Source organism: Trichomycterus rosablanca, chromosome 10 (genome assembly GCF_030014385.1).
Source record: "Trichomycterus rosablanca isolate fTriRos1 chromosome 10, fTriRos1.hap1, whole genome shotgun sequence".
Lineage (NCBI taxonomy): Eukaryota > Metazoa > Chordata > Actinopteri > Siluriformes > Trichomycteridae > Trichomycterus > Trichomycterus rosablanca.
The window spans coordinates 25,680,485-25,698,554 of NC_085997.1; the positions used below are offsets into that span (position 1 = coordinate 25,680,485).

An 18,070-nucleotide genomic window follows, 5' to 3' on the forward strand; every position below is an offset into this window, starting at 1 on the left:
GTAATAAATAGTGCAGATGATAAATAAGATAATAAATGCACTATTAATATTAAAATGTAGGATATTATTCATATATAACTGTGTGTGACTGAATTTTAATGATCAATTATAATAAATAATAATAAATAATAATAAAATAAGTAATAAATAGTGCAGATGATAAATAAGATAATAAATGCACTATTAATATTAAAATGTAGGATATTATTCATATATAACTGTGTGTGACTGAATTTTAATGATCAATTATAATAAATAATAATAAATAATAATAAAATAAGTAATAAATAGTGCAGATGATAAATAAGATAATAAATGCACTATTAATATTAAAATGTAGGATATTATTCATATATAACTGTGTGATGGAATGTTTATATTTAAATTCGATGACACTGCAGCCTCTACATCACCACATGGTTACTGTTGATACGTCAGGTCAGGGTTCTACTGTGATGTCATACCTGTAGAAGTGTATATAAGGCAGCGCGCTGCTGCATTCTCATCATTCTGTGTTTAGACAGCGAAGAGAACAGTTGCGATTATGGATCGTCTGTGGACCTGGTTCCCGACACGCCGTCGGGGCTCTTACAGCCTAGCTGAGCCAGAGACGCCCAACATGAACGAGGCTAAAGAGAAGAAAACAGGAAAGAAAAAGTGGAAGAACATCTTCAGCAGGGACCGTAAGCCCAAAGATGCAGGAAAGCTGCTGAAGGAGGAGGCTCTGGAGGACAAAGTTCCCCAGAAAAAAGAAAAGAAAAAGTGGAAGAACATCTTCAGCAGGGACCGTAAGCCCAAAGATGCAGGAAAGCTGCTGAGGGAGGCTCTGGAGGGCCAAGTGCGCCAGCAGCCAGAACGTGATGAGGGTCTGGAGCTACACTCCAGCTTGGAGGACATTTCACCTTGTGTACTGGAGCTCCACGCTGACACCGAGGCTGGAGCTCTGAAAAACACCAGCCTGAATGAGACCAGGGTTGATACTGAGATGCTCCTGCCTGTGGAGGAGCTCGAAGCTGAGGCCGAAGCCCTGACTAACACCAGCCTGGATGAGACCAGGGACATCAGCCTGGATAAGACCAGGGGCAATGCTGAGATGCTTCTGCCTGTCGGAGAGCTCGAAGCTGAGCCTGAAGTCCTGAATAACACCAGCCTGGATGAGACCAAAGACAACGCTGAGATGCTCCTGCCTGTCAGTGAGCTCGAAGCTGAGCCTGAAGTCCTGAATAACACCAGCCTGGATGAGACCAAGGACGTTGCTGAGATGCTCCTGCCTGTCAGAGAGCTCGAAGCTGAGGCTGAAGCCCTAAAGGACCTGATCAAGACCAGCCTGTTTGAGTCAGAGGAGACCGAGCTTCAGAACAGAGGAGACACTGAAGCTGATTTATTCAGCAATGGTGATGATGGTGGTATCACCGGAGAACACGGCCGGAGAAAGAAAATCAGGAGAGGAACCCGGGGACGCGGCCGGAAGATAAACTACAAAAAGAAGGATAATAACGGTAAATAAAAGGAAACAAACAGATCAACATGCGTCCACGTACTGAAGCCACTGTGGGATCTGATCTATCACTCTTTTGTTTTAGGATCTGAAATAATAAACGAGGTGAAGGCTGAAGCAGAAGCTGAAGCTGAGGTCGCTGAGATGAAGAACGTCCACCTTGATGAGAAGGACTCATCTGCTGATCTGCTGAATCCTGACCAACCTCTGGGTGAGGAAAGAAAGCAGTGGATAGGTCGAGGTGACCCCGAGGACGGTATGAAACAGAAAAAGAAGATCAGACGAGGAACTCGGGGCCGCGGCCGCAAAATCATCTACAAGAAAGACGCTTCAAAAGCAGAAGAGAGTGCTGCAGGTTTTAATAATCAGAACAGCGACTATGTGTGCACTAAAAAAACTAATAAAGTACAACAGTAAACGTTGATTTTCTGGTGTCTGTTTTTTTTTATCTTTTTGTTTGTTTAATCATTTTAGCAGAGGTGGAAAGTAACGAATTACATTTACTCGCGTTACTGTAATTGAGGAGTTTTTTTGTGTACTTGTACTTTTTAAAAAAGATTTTACAACCAGTAATTTTACTTTTACTTAAGTATGTTTTGTATTAAGAATTGTAATTCAATAACATCTGTTACTGAGTAAAAAAAAAAACAACAATAAAAAAACTTGCGCTGCTGTTTGATCTGGCATAAACAACTCGGTTCAATGAATCGGTTCATTTGGTGAAGAGATTCAGATGTATAAACCAATCAGAGCTTCCGAATTCAGATTCTGGGCGGAATTTCAATCTCTGTCTTCATTGGTTGTTGTATAAATTACAGTTTAGTAAACAAATCACCAATTGAAGCCAAGAGAAAGATATCCTTTATTTGTCATATATACATATACAGATGTACAGTACAATGAAATTCTTTCTTCGCATATCCCAGCTGGTGTTGGAAGCTGGGGTCAGAGCGCAGGGTCAGCCAACTTACGGCGCCCCTGGAGCAGACAGGGTTAAGGGCCTTGCTCAAGGACCCAACAGTGGCTACATAGCAGAGCCTGGATTTGAACCGCCAATCTTCCGGTTGATAGCCCAAAGCCCTACCCACTAGGCTACCACAGGCCCAGAGAATAAATGATCTACAAGAGTTTTCATTAGTTAAGTGGATAAAACAGTTGGGTATGGTTTTATATATTCTGGAAACATACAAGATTCTCTAATATAAAGAGGATTATATCCCTAATGGAACAACACATGGATATACAGGGGTTGGACAAAATAACTGAAACACCTGTCATTTTAGTGTGGGAGGTTTCATGGCTAAATTGGACCAGTCTGGTGGCCAATCTTCATTAATTGCACATTGCACCAGTAAGAGCAGAGTGTGAAGGTTCAATTAGCAGGGTAAGAGCACAGTTTTGCTCAAAATATTGCAATGCACACAACATTATGGGTGACATACCAGAGTTCAAAAGAGGACAAATTGTTGGTGCACGTCTTGCTGGCGCATCTGTGACCAAGACAGCAAGTCTTTGTGATGTATCAAGAGCCACGGTATCCAGGGTAATGTCAGCATACCACCAAGAAGGACAAACCACATCCAACAGGATTAACTGTGGACGCAAGAGGAAGCTGTCTGAAAGGGATGTTCGGGTGCTAACCCGGATTGTATCCAAAAAACATAAAACCACGGCTGCCCAAATCACGGCAGAATTAAATGTGCACCTCAACTCTCCTGTTTCCACCAGAACTGTCCGTCGGGAGCTCCACAGGGTCAATATACACGGCCGGGCTGCTATAGCCAAACCTTTGGTCACTCGTGCCAATGCCAAACGTCGGTTTCAATGGTGCAAGGAGCGCAAATCTTGGGCTGTGGACAATGTGAAACATGTATTGTTCTCTGATGAGTCCACCTTTACTGTTTTCCCCACATCCGGGAGAGTTACGGTGTGGAGAAGCCCCAAAGAAGCGTACCACCCAGACTGTTGCATGCCCAGAGTGAAGCATGGGGGTGGATCAGTGATGGTTTGGGCTGCCATATCATGGCATTCCCTTGGCCCAATACTTGTGCTAGATGGGCGCGTCACTGCCAAGGACTACCGAACCATTCTGGAGGACCATGTGCATCCAGTGGCGGTGCCGTGTATCAGGATGACAATGCACCAATACACACAGCAAGACTGGTGAAAGATTGGTTTAATGAACATGAAAGTGAAGTTGAACATCTCCCATGGCCTGCACAGTCACCAGATCTAAATATTATTGAGCCACTTTGGGGTGTTTTGGAGAAGCGAGTCAGGAAACGTTTTCCTCCACCAGCATCACGTAGTGACCTGGCCACTATCCTGCAAGAAGAATGGCTTAAAATCCCTCTGACCACTGTGCAGGACTTGTATATGTCATTTCCAAGACGAATTGACGCTGTATTGGCCGCAAAAGGAGGCCCTACACCATACTAATAAATTATTGTGGTCTAAAACCAGGTGTTTCAGTTATTTTGTCCAACCCCTGTAGATCAGGTAAGCAGATAAGTGGTTATGATTTTCTGCTGCTGTGTGATTGATCTGGGTCGCGGTTCAGCCCAGGGTGTTTCTTTATTTCCAGTTCTGAAAGTTGGCAACTCTAGTTGGCACTATTGACCTGAACCAAGTTATTAAGCGTCAAGTCCAACAAGCTATAAAATACAGCGATTTATTAAGGATGAACAGAAATAATGATATTTTGAATTGATAAGAGCAGTTGCAGTCTGTTAGGTGTGTAGAGGTTAAATCCACACATGATCTGCTAATATGCTGCATGGCTGGTGAGCTGTGTGTAATCTGCTGTATCATTCATCTATCAACTTCTGTTGGAAAATAATGTTCCTCCTTCTGTTAAAAAAGTAACGAAGTAACGTTTACTCTGAGTACATTTTAAATGAGTTACTTTTTACTCGAGTAGTTTTTTAGACTAGTAATTTTACTTGTAGTTAAGTAAAAAAAAAAAATCATCAAAGTAATAGTACTTTTACTTGAGTACAATATTTTAGTACTTTTTCCACCTCTGAATACAACTTGTTTTGGAGCAATTTGATGAATATTTTAAAAACTATTGAAGTTATTAATATGATAAATACTTTAAATGCTATTGAAGTAATGAATAAAAACCTGTTTTTATTATGTAATAAAGGGTAAAAGCGTCAGTATAAGAGTTGTAGTATGTAATGTGGGTTATATACAGTATAATACAACCAGAGGTGGAAAGTAAGGAATTACATTTACTCGCGTTACTGTAATTGAGTAGTTTTTTTGTGTACTTGTACTTTTTAAAGTAGATTTTACAGCCAGTAATTTTACTTTTATTTAAGTATGTTTTGTATTAAGAATTGTAATTCACTACATTTTAAATCACACCCGTTACTGAGTAAAAAAAAATCGCATCTGGGAAGCTGCTGCAGTGAATTCTGCGATGGGGAGTCGGATCTTTTGTCTCGGTTCCTTTTAAAGAGCCGTATATATATAACGACTCCCAGAAGCGCGAATCGGTTCCTTTTTTTCAGTTTAAAGAGCCGTATATATAGTAATGTAGTGTAGATCAGGGTTTAACATGTTTATTTAGGGTTGTTATAGTAATGTAATGTAGATCAGGGTTTAAATTTTTATTTAGGGTTCACTGTAAAAAATGTTCGTGAAATTAACATTAAAGTGAAATCATGACATCAAAAAAGTGTAAATAGAAAAACAACAAATATGTGTTTAATTTACAGTAATATAACAGTAATGTACTGAACCAAACCAGACTGTTAAATTTAAATTAAGAATATGTTAAAAAAAATCACATTTCTTTGTTTAATTTACATATTACTGTAGTTTAAACATAGAAAAACTGTAATTTAACAAGCATTATGATTCAGCTAAAATTACAACATGATGTTGTTAAAATAATGTTTTTGTGAAGTAGATTTTTATTAATACAGAAAGAAACTGTATTTTATTTTACAAAATCATGCATTATACTTTACAGGTGAAAATATGTACAAATACAGAAAAATGTGTTAATTTGAAAGGCTTCAAAACAGGTGAGAAGTGTCTAGAAATGATTCATTATATTATTTTACAATACTGTATATTAATTATATTATTTCATAATATATTTCATGATATATTCTGAAAGACTGATTTACAAATTTATTTTGCCTGCCCATCACAGCACATTGGAATTCAAAGAAAAATAATGATTTGTTTTTCTATGTTTCACATTTTAATGTGAGACTGTTTACACATACTATGATTAAATTGCAGGAATTTTGTCTTTGTCTTCCAAATAAACAGCTGTTTCATGGACAGTGTTTAATTGTTTAATGTTTAATTGTTGAGCAACTGTAACAGATAAATTTAATTTTTTTTTTCTGTTTTTTTCCTATTACATGACTGCCACATTCATAATTTATAGTTACTTAGAGTTAATTTAAACGCAACCGTAATTATTTTTCAGTGTAAATTCTACATTCCCTCCAAAATAAACGCTTGTGTTTCAATTTTTTGAACGAGATGAACGTTGCCTCGTCAAATCACTTTTATATTATCGCGCGAACAGTTTCCCGCCTCTAAGATGAGTTCGTGACTTCACACCCAATCTTCCACCTTACAGAACTGTGTGTAAATGAAGCCAACTGCGATCTCCAGCGCTGGTAAGTTAACAATTAATTGTTTATCAAATTTGAAATACATTATGTGTATTTGAAATACAGTGTTATGTACCATATTCTGTTTGTGACTGAGGGTATATGTTTACAGTCATAAAAATAAAGCCGCGGTTTTTGCGGGCTTACCCGAGGAGGATAAAAACTTTAAACACGGACGGTTTTGTTAGTTTGCTAAAATGATTACCTGTCGTTCTTGTGGCATAACGTTAGAGACGTTAAGGGGTTATGTACTGCATTGTAAAGTTCATAGGAGGGTCATTCCTAACATTCGGTGCCATTTGAGTCCCCATGACGTAATATGGTATATTTTGTGTAAAAATAGGCTAATACTTATTTCTATAAGCTTGTCTTACATGATTAACCCCCCTCCACCATAGAAAACAATGAAGTGTTCCCAGGATTATTTAATTAAAAAAAAAAACCACTCTGATTTTAGTGCAAGTAGGCTTAACTGCCATGTCCCCAATCATGTTTTCTCAAATTCATTTACAAATATAAGTAATAAAAATCAAACAAATTCTACATTTTTCATTATTGTTGTATAGCCTTATTAATAATATCTCTCACCAAATGTTATATTTTGTTATTAATACATTTTTAATATTTAAAGTCTTTAAAATAAGTTGTGTCCCTGAGTCAACTGTCCCCCCTGTTACTGTGATGGAAAATTTGTCTGGACATGCCCCCTGACTCTTCCTCTAGTCACATGACTACCAGGAAGTAGCATACATTTTTGGAGGGAAATCATCCACAAAAAACAGAGAAGGTATCATACTTTATTCATTCTTTTTTCAATGTTTTAGAAAGGTTTACTGATGCGGTAAAGCATAACATGTCCACTCTGTTATGCTAATTTATAATGGAAAGTTATAAATTTTTGTAATTTTAAAAATATGGTTAATAAACAGGTTAAAAATCTTTGTCTGTGGTCGCCATGAACTAGCCTGCTGTATATCACATGAGCAGTAATGCTAACTTTAGCATAAAATGTCCCTCCTGTTACTGTCCACCCTGTTACTGTTTTGCACAGTAACAGGGTGGACACATAGTAATAGGGTGGAAGTAAGATGAAGTATTGGTATTTATTATTAATTTAATATGAATTTATTTGTTATATATGTTGAAAAAGATTAGTTAAATGGGATGCATATATTTGTCAGGGAATGGCACCATTGTCTGCTGCAGAAAAGCAGAGGCGCTACAGGGCACATCGTGATGCAGACCCTGAAAAAAGGCAGAGATACCTTAGTAAAGATCAGGAGAGGTGGAGAAAGGACAGAGATGAAGGTAGAAAAAAAAAAGTGTCAGACCTCAGTGAAAGAGAGAAGAGAGCACAGAGAAAGAAATGGCGAGAAAGGAAGAGAAAGCAGAGTATATAAGTATTTGAAGTAAATAAGTATTTGATCCCCTACCAACCAGCAAGAATTCTGACCCCCACAGACCGGTTATGTGCCCATGAGGCACACAAATTAGTCCTGTCCCTGTATAAAAGACTCCTGTCACAGAATCAGTTACTTCCGTTCAAATCTCTCAACCACCATGGGCAAGACCAAAGAGCTATCAAAGGACGTCAGGGACAAGATTGTAGACCTGCACAAGGCTGGAATGGGCTACAAGACCATCAGCAAGAAGCTTGTTGAGAAAGAGACCACTGTTGGTGCGATCATTCGAAAATGGAAGAAATACAAGATCACAGTCAATCGCCCTCGCTCTGGAGCTCCATGCAGGATCTCACCTGGTGGGGTAAGAATGATTCTGAGAAAGGTGAGGTCAGCCCAGAATTACATGGGAGGAGCTTGTCAATGATCTCAAGGGAGCTGGGAGCAGAGAAATGCTGAATATGACCCCAAGAACACCATCCCCACCGGGCATTTCTTTGCCTCCAAACACGGCAAGGGGAGTTGATGCCAAAGAGCTCAATTTTGGTCTCATCTAACCATATCACATTCTCCCAAGCTTTCTCTGAATCATTCAGGTGTTCATTGGCAAACTTCAGACGGGCCTGTACATGAGCCTTCTTGAGCAGAGAGACTTTGCGGGCACTGCAGGATCTCTATCCATTACGGCGAAGTGTGTTACTAATGGTTTTCTTGGTGACTGTGCTCCCAGCTCCCTTGAGATCATTGACAAGCTCCTCCCGTGTAATTCTGGACTGACCTCACCTTTCTCAGAATCATTCTTACCCCACCAGGTGAGATCTTGCATGGAGCTCCAGAGTGAGGGTGATTGACTGTGATCTTGTATTTCTTCAATTTTCAAATTATCGCGCCAACAGTGGTCTCTTTCTCACCAAGCTTCTTGCTGATGGTCTTGTAGCCCATTCCAGCCTTGTGCAGGTCTGCAATCTTGTCCCTGACGTCCTTTGATAGCTCTTTGGTCTTGCCCATGGTGGTCGAGAGATTTGAATGGAAGAAACTGATTCTGTGACAGGTGTCTTTTATACAGGGACAGGAATAATTTGTGTGCCTCATGGGCACATAACCGGTCTGTGGGGGTCAGAATTCTTGCTGGTTGGTAGGGGATCAAATACTTATTTCCCTTAATTAAATACAAATTAATTTATAACCTTTATTTCATGTTTTTTTTCTGGATTATTTTTTAGATTCTGTCTCTCACAGTTGAAGTGTACCTACGATAAAAATTATAGACTGTTCAAAAGTCTTTGTAAGGGGGTAAACTTACAAAATCAGCAGGGGATCAAATACTTATTTTCCCCACTGTATATGAGAGCACTAGACTGAAAAATGTTCCTGATAATTACTTTAGGTGTTCAGTACATTTGATGGTTGAAGGTGGGGGATGAGGGTGGGGGACACAAGTTGCTTCTTTTTAATGAAATTTACTGTTGGTAACTGTACCCCGTTACGTCCTGTCCACCCTGTTTCTCGTCTGTCCACCCTGTTACCTGTGTGTTTTTTTTTATATTAATTAAATAAAATCAACAATTATTATGCATATCTTTGTGGTTACCTGGAGGGAATGAATCTGTAAAATGAAATAATTTAAAAATGGAGCCAAATTCCATTGAAATTCCTTTTTATGCTAAAAGAAATTTATTCAAATTACATTGTGCCTTTAAAAACAACGTATCTTTTTTTAGATAAAGCTTGTTTATAAAAACGTTCTTTAAAAAAAATTGCAGGATAAATTGAGGGACATTTAAGCTTTTAGAAAATATAAATATTAAAATAACTGTGCATTTAAAACACTTATTAATAGAGAAGAGAATGTCCTGTAACAGGGGGGACATTTGTCCTACGTCACATGCAAAAAATTTGGTCAAAATTATTAAAGTATAATATCCTGAGCTGGACCAACATATATTTCTTATAGTTTAACAAGCCCTCCTTCAGATAAAATGATAAAACCATGAAAGGTTTTGCACTTTTTTATAGAAAGTTACCAACCTGAAATGGCACCGAATAGTAGGAATGACCCAGGAACGAACCCAGTTGTTTTTTTTTCAAATGTGTTGGCGCTGATTGCAGGCGGACATCTTGTACTTACTCAGCTTTTAAAGCTCATTTTTATCGGGTTCACAATGTGCCTGCACCATTTGTTACTACTAGAGCCGTCGTCGTAGATGTGCTATTTTGCTGTGTACGCGCCAGTTTCACACAGTGAAAGAACTTATATCTCATTTAAAAGAGCATGTAGTGGAGGGGCGACCAGTCGCATGTCCAGTAACCGGTTGCAATTATACGTTCACTGTGAAATCAACATTTACTGCTCACATGTCCAGGAAACATAGAGCGTGTTCAGTGGATAGTATAAGTGACGTGTACAGGGAATCTATTCCTCAGTCTTCTGCTGCCATCACATGTGAAGATGCTTCCCAGAGCCTAAATGATGCAACGCCAAATACAGTCATTGATTTGCCACATAATTTTAATGAGACATTTTTTAGAAATATATGTTGATTCTACTTAAAATTGCAAGGGCAGCTCCTTCTTCCAGCTTCAACAATACAGGTAATTGTCGAAGAGATGCAAAATGTGCATGAGTTAGGACAGGATTACACTTAAAGTAAACTACGTCCACTTTTAAAAAATGACGTGTCTAACAGATGATGCTATTGCTAAAATCTGTGATTGTGTGATGGATTCAGATCTGTTCTCTGTCACAAGGGGCAACTAAGAACAACATATTCAAGAGCTCAGGCATTCAAAAAGATGTTCAAATACATAGAGCCTAAAAAAGTAAGGTTAGGAAGGGATGAAAACATGACACAAAGGTTTGCTTACTACATACCTGTGATACAAACATTAAATGACTTATTAGAATCAGATTTATGGAAGTATTCTTGTGAAACAGGTTCAGATCATTTTTCTGACATAAGTGATGGGCAAAACTTTAGGTCCAACCAGTTCTTCATTGAAGATCCAGGATGCCTGTAACTAATCCTGTACCAGGATGCTTTTGAAATTGTAAATCCCCTCGGCTCTGCTAAGAAAAAACACAAAGTTGTTGCAGTCTATCTTTCTGTGGCAAATTTACCTGCTCATGTTAGGTCCAATACTGATCAAATGCCCCTTGTCTTATTGTGTAGAGAGAATGACCTAAAACAGTTTGGAAGTGTGAACGTTTTCTCAGAGCTGATTGGGGATTTAAAAGATTTGGAGGAAAATGGAATAACTGTAGGTGGTGAAACGGTCAAGGGGGCTCTGTATTGCATTGCTGGGGATAATTTGGGTTCACACAGCATTGGTGGGTTTACTGAAAACTTTAGTCGTTCTCAGTACTTTTGCAGGTACTGTGAATTCACACGAAGTGAGTTTCAGGGTAATGATGCAAATGTGTGTGGTCCACAGTGCACCCCTGAAAGTTATGATTCTGCTGTTGGTTATCTACAAGTTAAAGACATTCAAGACATCAAAGGAGTAAAGGTAAACTCTGTTTTCAATGCTATGAAATCTTTTCATGTTTGCCAGCTTGGTCTCCCACCTTGTTTAGCCCATGACATATTTGAGGGTGTCCTATCCTATGATGTTGCACTGTACTTGAAGTATTTCATTAAGAAAAATAAATGGTTTACCTACACACTTTTGAATCGGCGCATCAAACAGTTTAAGTACAAAGGATCGGATGCTCTCACAAAGCCATGTGCAGTCAATTCTGAGGTTCCCAAGCTTTCAGGTCAAGCAATTCAAAACTGAAATTTTCTAAGGTTGCTGCCTGTATTAATTGGTGACAAAGTGCAAAATCCAGAAGATGACGTGTGGCAGTTAACTCTCCAGCTTAAGGATGTTGTTGATCTAATTTGTGCTCAAAAGATATCATTGTCACAGGTAGCCTATCTTGACATTATAATCCAAGAATATTTGAAATCTAGAAAGTCTTTGTTTCCTGAGAGTTCACTAAAACCGAAACACCATTTCCTGCGGCATTATCCTGGTCTAATTTTAAAATTACAGATTATGGACAATGCGATTTGAAAGTAAACACAGCTACTTCAAGAGATGTGCCAGGCATTTAAAAAACAGCGAAGAGAACAGTTGCGATTATGGATCGTCTGTGGACCTGGTTCCCGACACGCCGTCGGGGCTCTTACAGCCTCGCTGAGCCAGAGACGCCCAACATGAACGAGGCTAAAGAGAAGAAAACAGGAAAGAAAAAGTGGAAGAACATCTTCAGCAGGGACCGTAAGCCCAAAGATGCAGGAAAGCTGCTGAAGGAGGAGGCTCTGGAGGACAAAGTTCCCCAGAAAAAAGAAAAGAAAAAGTGGAAGAACATCTTCAGCAGGGACCGTAAGCCCAAAGATGCAGGAAGGCTGCTGAGGGAGGCTCTGGAGGGCCAAGTGCGCTAGCAGCCAGAAGGTGATGAGGGTCTGGAGCTACACTCCAGCTTGGAGGACATTTCACCTGGTGTACTGGAGCTCCACGCTGACACCGAGGCTGGAGCTCTGAAAAACACCAGCCTGACTGAGACCAGGGGTGATACTGAGATGCTCCTGCCTGTGGAGGAGCTCGAAGCTGAGGCCGAAGCCCTGACTAACACCAGCCTGGATGAGACCAGGGACATCAGCCTGGATAAGACCAGGGGCAATGCTGAGATGCTTCTGCCTGTCGGAGAGCTCGAAGCTGAGCCTGAAGTCCTGAATAACACCAGCCTGGATGAGACCAAAGACAACGCTGCGATGCTCCTTCCTGTCAGTGAGCTCGAAGCTGAGCCTGAAGTCCTGAATAACACCAGCCTGGATGAGACCAAGGACGTTGCTGAGATGCTCCTGCCTGTCAGAGAGCTCGAAGCTGAGGCTGAAGCCCTAAAGGACCTGATCAAGACCAGCCTGTTTGAGTCAGAGGAGACCGAGCTTCAGAACAGAGGAGACACTGAAGCTGATTTATTCAGCAATGGTGATGATGGTGGTATCACCGGAGAACACGGCCGGAGAAAGAAAATCAGGAGAGGAACCCGGGGACGCGGCCGGAAGATAAACTACAAAAAGAAGGATAATAACGGTAAATAAAAGGAAACAAACAGATCAACATGCGTCCACGTACTGAAGCCACTGTGGGATCTGATCTATCACTCTTTTGTTTTAGGATCTGAAATAATAAACGAGGTGAAGGCTGAAGCAGAAGCTGAAGCTGAGGTCGCTGAGATGAAGAACGTCCACCTTGATGAGAAGGACTCATCTGCTGATCTGCTGAATCCTGACCAACCTCTGGGTGAGGAAAGAAAGCAGTGGATAGGTCGAGGTGACCCCGAGGACGGTATGAAACAGAAGAAGAAGATCAGACGAGGAACTCGGGGCCGCTGCCGCAAAATCATCTACAAGAAAGACGCTTCAAAAGCAGAAGAGAGTGCTGCAGGTTTTAATCATCAGAACAGCGACTATGTGTGCACTAAAAAAACTAATAAAGTACAACAGTAAACGTTGATTTTCTGGTGTCTTGTTTTTTTTTATCTTTTTGTTTGTTTAATCATTTTAGCAGAGGTGGAAAGTAACGAATTACATTTACTCGCGTTACTGTAATTGAGGAGTTTTTTTGTGTACTTGTACTTTTTAAAGTAGATTTTACAACCAGTAATTTTACTTTTACTTAAGTATGTTTTGTATTAAGAATTGTAATTCAATAACATCTGTTACTGAGTTAAAAAAAAACAACAATAAAAAAACTTGCGCAGCTGTTTGATCTGGCATAAACAACTCCATGAATCGGTTCATTTGGTGAAGAGATTCAGATGTATAAACCAATCAGAGCTTCCGAATTCAGATGCTGGGCGGAATTTCAATCTCTGTCTTCATTGGTTGTTGTATAAATGACAGTTTAGTGAACAAATCACCAATTGAAGCTTTTTACCGGGAAAGCCGAGAGAATAAATGATCTACAAGAGTTTTCATTAGTTAAGTGGATAAAACAGTTGGGTATGGTTTCATATATTCTGGAAACATACAAGATGCTCTAATATAAAGAGGATTATATCCCTAATGGAACAACACACTGATATAGATCAGGTAAGCAGATAAGTGGTTATGATTTTCTGCTGCTGTGTGATTAATCTGGGTCGCGGTTCAGCCCAGGGTGTTTCTTTATTTCCAGTTCTGAAAGTTGGCAACTCTAGTTGGCACTATTGACCTGAACCAAGTTATTAAGCGTCAAGTCCAACAAGCTATAAAATACAGCGATTTATTAAGGATAAACAGAAATAATGATATTTTGAATTGATAACAGCAGTTGCAGTCTGTTAGGTGTGTAGAGGTTAAATCCACACATGATCTGCTAATATGCTGCATGGCTGGTGAGCTGTGTGTAGTCTGCTGTATCATTCATCTATCAACTTCTGTTGGAAAATAATGTTCCTTCTGTTAAAAAAGTAACAAAGTATCGTTTACTCTGAGTACATTTTAAATGAGTTACTTTTTACTCGAGTAGTTTTTTAGACTAGTAATTTTACTTGTAGTTAAGTAAAAAAAAATCATCAAAGTAATAGTACTTTTACTTGAGTACAATATTTTAGTACTTTTTCCACCTCTGAATACAACTTGTTTTGGAGCAATTGGATGAATATTTTAAAAACTATTGAAGTTATTAATATGATAAATACTTTAAATGCTATTAAAGTAATGAATAAAAATCTGTTTTTAAAAGTGTCAGTATAAGAGTTGTAGTATGTAATGTGGGTTATATACAGTATAATACAACCAGAGGTGGAAAGTAAGGAATTACATTTACTCGTGTTACTGTAATTGAGTAGTTTTTTTGTGTACTTGTACTTTTTTAAGTAGATTTTACAGCCAGTAATTTTACTTTTACTTAAGTATGTTTTGTATTAAGAATTGTAATTCACTACATTTTAAATCACACCCGTTACTGAGTAAAAAAAATCGCATCTGGGAAGCTGCTGCAGTGAATTCTGCGATGGGGAGTTGGATCTTTTGTCTCGTTTTTTTTTTTAAAGAGCCGTATATATATATATATAACGACTCTCAGAAGCGTGAATCGGTTCCTTTTTTTCAGTTTAAAGAGCCGTATATATAGTAATGTAGTGTAGATCAGGGTTTAACATGTTTATTTAGGGTTGTTATAGTAATGTAGTGTAGATCAGGGTTTAATATGTTTATGTAAAGTTGTTATAGTAATGTAGTGTAGATCAGTGTTTAATATGTTTATGTAAAGTTGTTATAGTAATGTAGTGTAGATCAGGGTTTAATATGTTTATGTAAAGTTGTTATAGTAATTTAGTGTAGATCAGGGTTTAATATGTTTATTTAACGTTGTTATAGTAATGTAGTGTAGATCAGGGTTTAACATGTTTATTTAAAGTTGTTATAGTAATGTAGTGTAGATCAGGGTTTAACATGTTTATTTAAAGTTGTTATAGTAATGTAGTGTAGATCAGGGTTTAATATGTTTATGTAAAGTTGTTATAGTAATTTAGTGTAGATCAGGGTTTAACATGTTTATTTAAAGTTGTTATAGTAATGTAGTGTAGATCAGGGTTTAATATGTTTATTTAAAGTTGTTATAGTAATGTAGTGTAGATCAGGGTTTAACATGTTTATTTAAAGTTGTTATAGTAATGTAGTGTAGATCAGGGTTTAATATGTTTATGTAAAGTTGTTATAGTAATGTAGTGTAGATCAGAGTTTAACATGTTTATGTAAAGTTGTTATAGTAATGTAGTGTAGATCAGGGTTTAATATGTTTATGTAAAGTTGTTATAGTAATGTAGTGTAGATCAGGGTTTAACATGTTTATTTAACGTTGTTATAGTAATGTAGTGTAGATCAGGGTTTAACATGTTTATTTAAAGTTGTTATAGTGATGTAGTGTAGATCAGGGTTTAACATGTTTATTTAGGGTTTTATAGTAATGTAGAAAGAAGGAAAACTTCAAACCTCCGCTGCCTTGCGGCTACCTCCATCTTAGGCTTGATCAAAAATCAAGAGTCGGAGTCCCTAAGGCGGTTCAAGGCCAAATGTGGCATCATCAGTGCGTACGCCCCGACACTATGCTCAGCTCCAGATGAAAAGGACCAGTTCTACGAGGCCTTACATGTAGTGATTTCCAGGATATCCAGTACTGAAAGCCTTTATCTGCTTGGGGACTTTAACGCTAGGGTAGGAGCTGACCACCTGCCTTGGTTCTCACGGATGTGGAAAGATCAACGAAAATGGTCAGCGACTGCTAGAATTGTGCTGCTTCCATGGCCTTTGCATTACAAACACTTTTTTCAAGTGTAAGGAGATTCACAAGGTGTCTTGGAGGCACCCACGCTCCCGCCATTGGCACCAGTTAGATTTAGTCATCACCAGGCGTGCGGACCTTGCAAGCGTTCTCCTCACCCGCAGTTATCACAGTGCTGATTGCAACACCGACCACTCCCTTGTGGCCAGCCAGGTGCGTGTATCGCCAAAGAAACTGCACCATTCCAAGAAGAAAGGTCGCCCTCGCATTAACACCTGCTGTACAAAAAATCTGAGCGGTACATCAGTATGCTGCAAGAAGCCCTCGCAAAGAAGCCACCTGATGGTACTATTGACTCCAAATGGACTCACATCCGTGAAGCTGTGTACAACTCACGATTGTAGCGATAAACGCCTATGGGTAAGAAGGAGCAGAAAAGTGCCGACTGGTACGAAGCCCACTGGGAGGATATGGAACCTGTAACCAATGCGAAGAGGAAAGCTCTTCTGGCATACAAGGCTGTGCCAAACCCCAGCACATTGGAAGCCCTCAGGGTTGCTAGAAAAAACGCCCAGCAGACTGCCCGCCACTGCGCAAACACCTACTGGCTGAACCTCTGCAGCAGTATACAGGCAGCTGCCGATACTGGGGATGCAAGAGTGATGTACGAAGGCATCAAGAAAGCAACTAGACCCTCTATCACCAAGACTGCCCCACTCAAGTCCAAGACAAGAGAGGTCATTACTTACCAGGGGAAGAAACTGCAGCGCTGGGTGGAGCATTACCACGAGTTGTATGCAACCCAGAACATTGTCACGAACACCGCTCTGGATGTCATCCCAGACCTGCCAGCCATGGAGGAGCTAGACACAACACCAACCATGGAAGAGCTCAGAACAGCCATTGACCACCTTGCCTGCGAGAAGGCTCCAGGGAGCGACAGTATCCCATCAGAAATCTTGAAAAGCGGGAAACCTGCACTACTTCAGCCCCTGCACAAACTCCTCTGCTTGTGTTGAAGAATGGATCCAGGTCGCATCCCCAAAGATCTTCTGTATGGTGAGCTGGCTGAGGGTTCACGGCTGACTGGACCCCCCCCGACTGCGATTCAAAGATGTCTGCAAGAGGGACATGAAATTATGCGGCATCAACCGTAGTTCGTGGGAATCCAGCGCTGAAGACCGTACAGCCTGGCGACTTGCTGTTAGACAGGGACAGACTCAGAAAGCAGAATTGGACAGGTTCAAGTATCTTGCTGACAAGAAAGCCAGGAGGAAGGCGCGGCAATCTCAACCACAACGTGCGACTCAATTTGTCTGCGGCAACTGTAGCCGGGACTGCCAATCAAGGGTTGGCTTGTACAGCCACTCGAGAAGGTGCAAATAAATTTACCCAACGGATGCTACACCATCGTCTCCCGAAGACGGAAGGATGCCAGAGAATATATATATATATATATATATATATATATATATATATATATATATACGAGACAATTCACCTTTGATGACATATCTGTACACATTAATTAAATGTGGACATTAACCTGCATGTTACACTTAAAATACTGGAGGTCCAAATTTTTCTTTCAAATAATAGGTTATACAGTTGTGTTCAAAATAATAGCAGTCCAACATCACTAACCAGATCAATCACTGTTTTTGGTAGAAATTATATTTATACATGGCAAAAAACTTACTACAACCCCTGGCAAAAATTATGGAATCACCACTCTTGGAATATGTTCTTTCAATTGTTTAATTTTGTAGAAAAAAAATAAATCACAGACATGCCACAAAACTATCATTTCTCAAACTGTCAACCCTCTGGCATTAAGAAACAATAAAAAAAGAAACAAATATAATAGTTGTGGTCAGTCACAATTGCTTTTTTTTAGATCAAGTAGAGGAAAAAAATATGGAATAACTCAAATCTGAGGAAAAAATTATGGAATCATTAGAAAACACTGCACCATTATTACTTTGTTGCACCACCTCTGGCTTTTATAATGGTTTAAACTCTCTGAGGCATGGAGTTAACTAATGACAAACAGTATTCTTCATCAATCTGCCTTCAACTGTCTCTTGCTGTTGCCAGATCAGCTTTGCAGGTTGGAACCTTGTCATTGACCATTTTCTTCAATTTCCACCAGAGATTTTTAAATGGATTGAGATCCGGACTATTTGCAGGCCATGCCATTGACATTATATGTTTTCTTGAAGGAAAGTTTTCACGTCCTTTGCCCTATGGCAAGATGCATTATCATCTTGAAAAAT

General features: G+C 39.3%; 2 protein-coding genes across 2 annotated transcripts; both read left to right on the plus strand.

The window, feature by feature from the left end:
- The first annotated feature begins 523 nt into the window (after positions 1-523).
- On the plus strand, positions 524-1,922 carry LOC134321889 (uncharacterized). Its single transcript, XM_063003734.1, has 2 exons — positions 524-1,499; positions 1,584-1,922. Exons 1-2 carry the CDS (start codon positions 545-547, stop codon positions 1,913-1,915), a joined length of 1,287 nt encoding a protein of 428 aa, XP_062859804.1. The 5' UTR covers positions 524-544; the 3' UTR covers positions 1,916-1,922.
- A 10,093-nt stretch (positions 1,923-12,015) lies between these two features.
- On the plus strand, positions 12,016-13,036 carry LOC134322075 (uncharacterized). Its single transcript, XM_063003945.1, has 2 exons — positions 12,016-12,620; positions 12,705-13,036. Exons 1-2 carry the CDS (start codon positions 12,107-12,109, stop codon positions 13,034-13,036), a joined length of 846 nt encoding a protein of 281 aa, XP_062860015.1. The 5' UTR covers positions 12,016-12,106.
- The last annotated feature ends 5,034 nt before the right edge of the window (positions 13,037-18,070 follow it).

Excerpts from the sequence above, each read along its gene's own strand:
- LOC134321889 (XM_063003734.1), top strand. The coding sequence starts at position 545 with ATGGATCGTCTGTGGACCTGGTTCCCGACACGCCGTCGGGGCTCTTAC. Across the intron at positions 1,500-1,583 it reads CAAAAAGAAGGATAATAACG|GATCTGAAATAATAAACGAG; the intron begins GTAAATAAAAGG and ends CTTTTGTTTTAG.
- LOC134322075 (XM_063003945.1), top strand. The coding sequence starts at position 12,107 with ATGCTCCTGCCTGTGGAGGAGCTCGAAGCTGAGGCCGAAGCCCTGACT. Across the intron at positions 12,621-12,704 it reads CAAAAAGAAGGATAATAACG|GATCTGAAATAATAAACGAG; the intron begins GTAAATAAAAGG and ends CTTTTGTTTTAG.